Below are 3,174 nucleotides of genomic sequence, written 5' to 3'. Positions count from 1 at the left end.
GCGGCAATACGAAAATCAAACAGACAAAACAGGGTTAAAAAAAACTCACCCTCGTCATTCCCAACCTGTATGACTTTCTTCTGTGTAACATAAAAAAGATCATTTGAGAAATGTTTCAGTCGGGGTTTTTTTTCACTGTGTCAATGGTAACCAAAACTGCTTGAACAGTTTTAAAAAATAATATATTTAGTTTGGAACAGCTATCCCTTTTTACATTTTAAATACAGCTAAATGCTCACACTTTTGGGCCAGGTTTCAGAGAGGGCTTATATTAAGCCAGAATTAGGTCTTAATTAAATGAAGGCATTTCATAAAGGTTTTTATTAACGTGTTTTACAAAAACACAAATTAGCCTACTGGTGTGCATCTTTAGACCAAGAACAAAAGGCACTGACTCAATCTAAGATTTTTCAGTGCACATTGCTTTCAGCTAAATAGCTCAGACATAGCATTTAGACTGGGATAATCTTGCCTGTGTGAACCCGGGGGTTAGTCCATTTCAAATGTTAAATATGAATAGCTTTTAAAATGTAATCACTGACTGAATATCCCACATATAGGCCTAAATGAGTAGCTTGTTCCTTTTGTTTTACCCTTGCTCTGTCCTTTTCTGATCCTGCATGTCTTTGTGTAGCCTATATGTAGTTCTGCTGATCCGAGTGCTGTAAAGTCGTTTGGTCAGGAGATTGCAGGAGCTAACAGTGCATTCCTGTGAGATTTCAGACACTGGAGGCTCGGGTTTCAGAAAGGGAAGGGAGGGGGAGGCTCATTCCATTAGTAGGACAATCGATGGGCCACACAGGCATTCAGCAGCTCCCCCTCCCCCTGGCTGTCTGCTGTATGCCGGCCAGATGTGCGGATGTGTGAAGGGTGCTCTCCTTCCTCTAGTCTATTAATACATCCTTCCGCTCACTAGCACATTCCTCCCTCGCGCCTGTCCTGCTTCCTGCTCCCTTACTCCATGATCCATCCAACACGGGGCATGATTTTGCCGGGTCACCAACAAATATATGGCTCACATACAGATGAATAGCTTATCATAAGTGTAGCCTATAATAACTTTTAAATTATGTTAGGCCTACGTTAGAAACTTGTCGGCGAGTGCTAATAAAGCGCTGTAGGAAACATAGCCTATATGATAGGTATAAATAGAATGGGGAAAACATTTATATGCACTTTATGATTTGACTAGCTTTAGCCTAATAAAAGACAAGACAATTTACGCTGCGGGCGAAGATTTTATTACGTTACTGCTGAAAACTATATTATTTTGAAAAGTCGCACCCGATCGTATTGTGATATTTGGTTGAACACATACATTTACAAACATACCAGTAAAAGTTTAACGTAGGCTTTAAATAGATAAGCAGGATAAGGGCGATGACTAGCCTAATAAAAGCAGTGTTATAAGTTTGTTTTAACAACACTTGGGCCATAATAGGCCTACTCCGTAAACGACTTAAACGTTTTACAGCTTCTCTTCTTTTGTTCCCCATATCCTGAACCGGTTATGGAGGTTAAAAAGAAGTGGGAGTGTGAAAAGAGACGACAGCGATTATCCGGCCTGATGTGCTCACCGCTTCCTGCCTTCCGCGAACAGCTCCTGCCCGCGAGCCATCCGCACCTCCGGTCACGTGACGTTGAATACTTTCAACAGAGCGCATATACAACTACACGCCTAGCTGGCTCCGTCAGATCATTTCCTGAGTAAACCGATCTCAAGATACACAATGCGTCACACACAAAAATGAGATAGAGAATATTTTATTGTACAAAATTGAGGTAGATAGATCATGACATCACAATGTTTGTCGTAGCTTATCATTGTTGACCTGCTGGAAAACCCCTGGTTGATCATTCACAATGTTCCAGCTGGCTGATGGTCTACTAGCTTGGATCAGTAAGAAACCAGCTACAATGTTCCAAAAACACAGCTCAGTATGGCAAGGAGACCACACTGTCAGTGTAGCCTACATAACTGGACAATATTGTCAGGACCATACAAACTGAACAACACATTGTGCTGCCAGAAAACATTCTTGGCAAATAAATAAATAGATAAAGTCAACATGAATGTCCGTGGAAGTTCTCTCAGTAGGCTAGCACTTCTCGTAGAAGGTCCTGAATCAGAGAATCGCGACAGTTTGAACAAGCACCAAGAGTCACGCCGTTTTCCAATACAACCCGCTCTCCGATGATGAGTAATCAGCTGTCACATTGTTCCACTGTGAGTAATCACCCACAGACTTCTCCACGTTAGTCAAGTGCCCCCAATACTACAGCAGGTAGCAGTTGTGCGCCGAAATACTCTTCCCTCAGTAGTGCGCAAAGTTCACTTTACTGTCCTTGTGTTCTGCCATTGGTGTTAGTCTTTTCAAAATGAGACAATTGTTCTTGGCAATGGTACAAGTGACAATGAGTCCAGCGCTCTACCGCAGTTTGTGGAATTATTCTGAAGAATTCCTCTGGCCTCCACAAACTCCAGTTTGGCTTTTTTGCATGGTAGGAAGTCAGGATCTGTGGCTGTTTTGCTCCGTCGCTTTCTAGAGTGACGGTCCTGTCTGTTTGGGTTGCAGTTTTCTTTGTCCACCGTGAGTCCTGCAGGGTCGTGTGGATGTCCATGACCCTCGAGTCCGGACCTTTGCCCGTCCTCGGTGGGCTGTGTCGCTATCGCGCGCAGAGGTGTTGTCGTGGAGCTCGTTGTGTCCATGGGCTCTTCTGTTTGTGATGTGTTCTCTGTGGCACCGAGTGTGTCGGATTGTCCATTTTTCTCGCTTGTCAGTCGGGCAGAGTGGTATATGTCCCTTGCGGATTTCATGACGAGCGTCAGCAACAGGCTCCGGTGGAGTCGAAGTCCACCACGCTGGGTGCGCGAGCTGTATATTTTACTCAAAGCCTGGACCATAATCTGCCTGGCCTCAGCTGTGACATCCATTGTTCTTATTTATTTAAACAACTTCTAATCTCTTTTTAAATATATAAACACTATTTGGTAATTCTCTCTGAGCTCAGTTTACTTTCACTGTCGTTTCATTCACCGAAGTAAACCTCGGCGTCAAGACAGCGGGCTTTATATAGTTTTGATGACGTATTCGCTTGTGATTGACACTCGGGCTCCTCCCATGAACTGCGGCTCTGGTTGAGGAAATAAATCCGAACGTGCATCATTCTGTT

The 3,174-nt window shown here is 43.6% G+C and overlaps 1 protein-coding gene across 1 annotated transcript; it reads right to left on the bottom strand.

Moving 5' to 3' along the window:
* Positions 1–1,748: 1,748 nt before the first annotated feature.
* Positions 1,749–3,058, bottom strand: ier2a (immediate early response 2a). Its single transcript, XM_067428954.1, has one exon. It carries the CDS (start codon positions 2,933–2,935, stop codon positions 2,375–2,377), a length of 561 nt encoding a protein of 186 aa, XP_067285055.1. The 5' UTR covers positions 2,936–3,058; the 3' UTR covers positions 1,749–2,374.
* Positions 3,059–3,174: the final 116 nt, after the last annotated feature.

This window comes from Pseudorasbora parva, chromosome 2, assembly GCF_024679245.1.
Source record: "Pseudorasbora parva isolate DD20220531a chromosome 2, ASM2467924v1, whole genome shotgun sequence".
Lineage (NCBI taxonomy): Eukaryota > Metazoa > Chordata > Actinopteri > Cypriniformes > Gobionidae > Pseudorasbora > Pseudorasbora parva.
Note: the sequence above shows the minus strand (reverse complement) of the source record. Positions and strands in the feature narration are given on the sequence as shown.

Excerpts from the sequence above, each read along its gene's own strand:
- ier2a (XM_067428954.1), bottom strand. The coding sequence starts at position 2,935 with ATGGATGTCACAGCTGAGGCCAGGCAGATTATGGTCCAGGCTTTGAGT.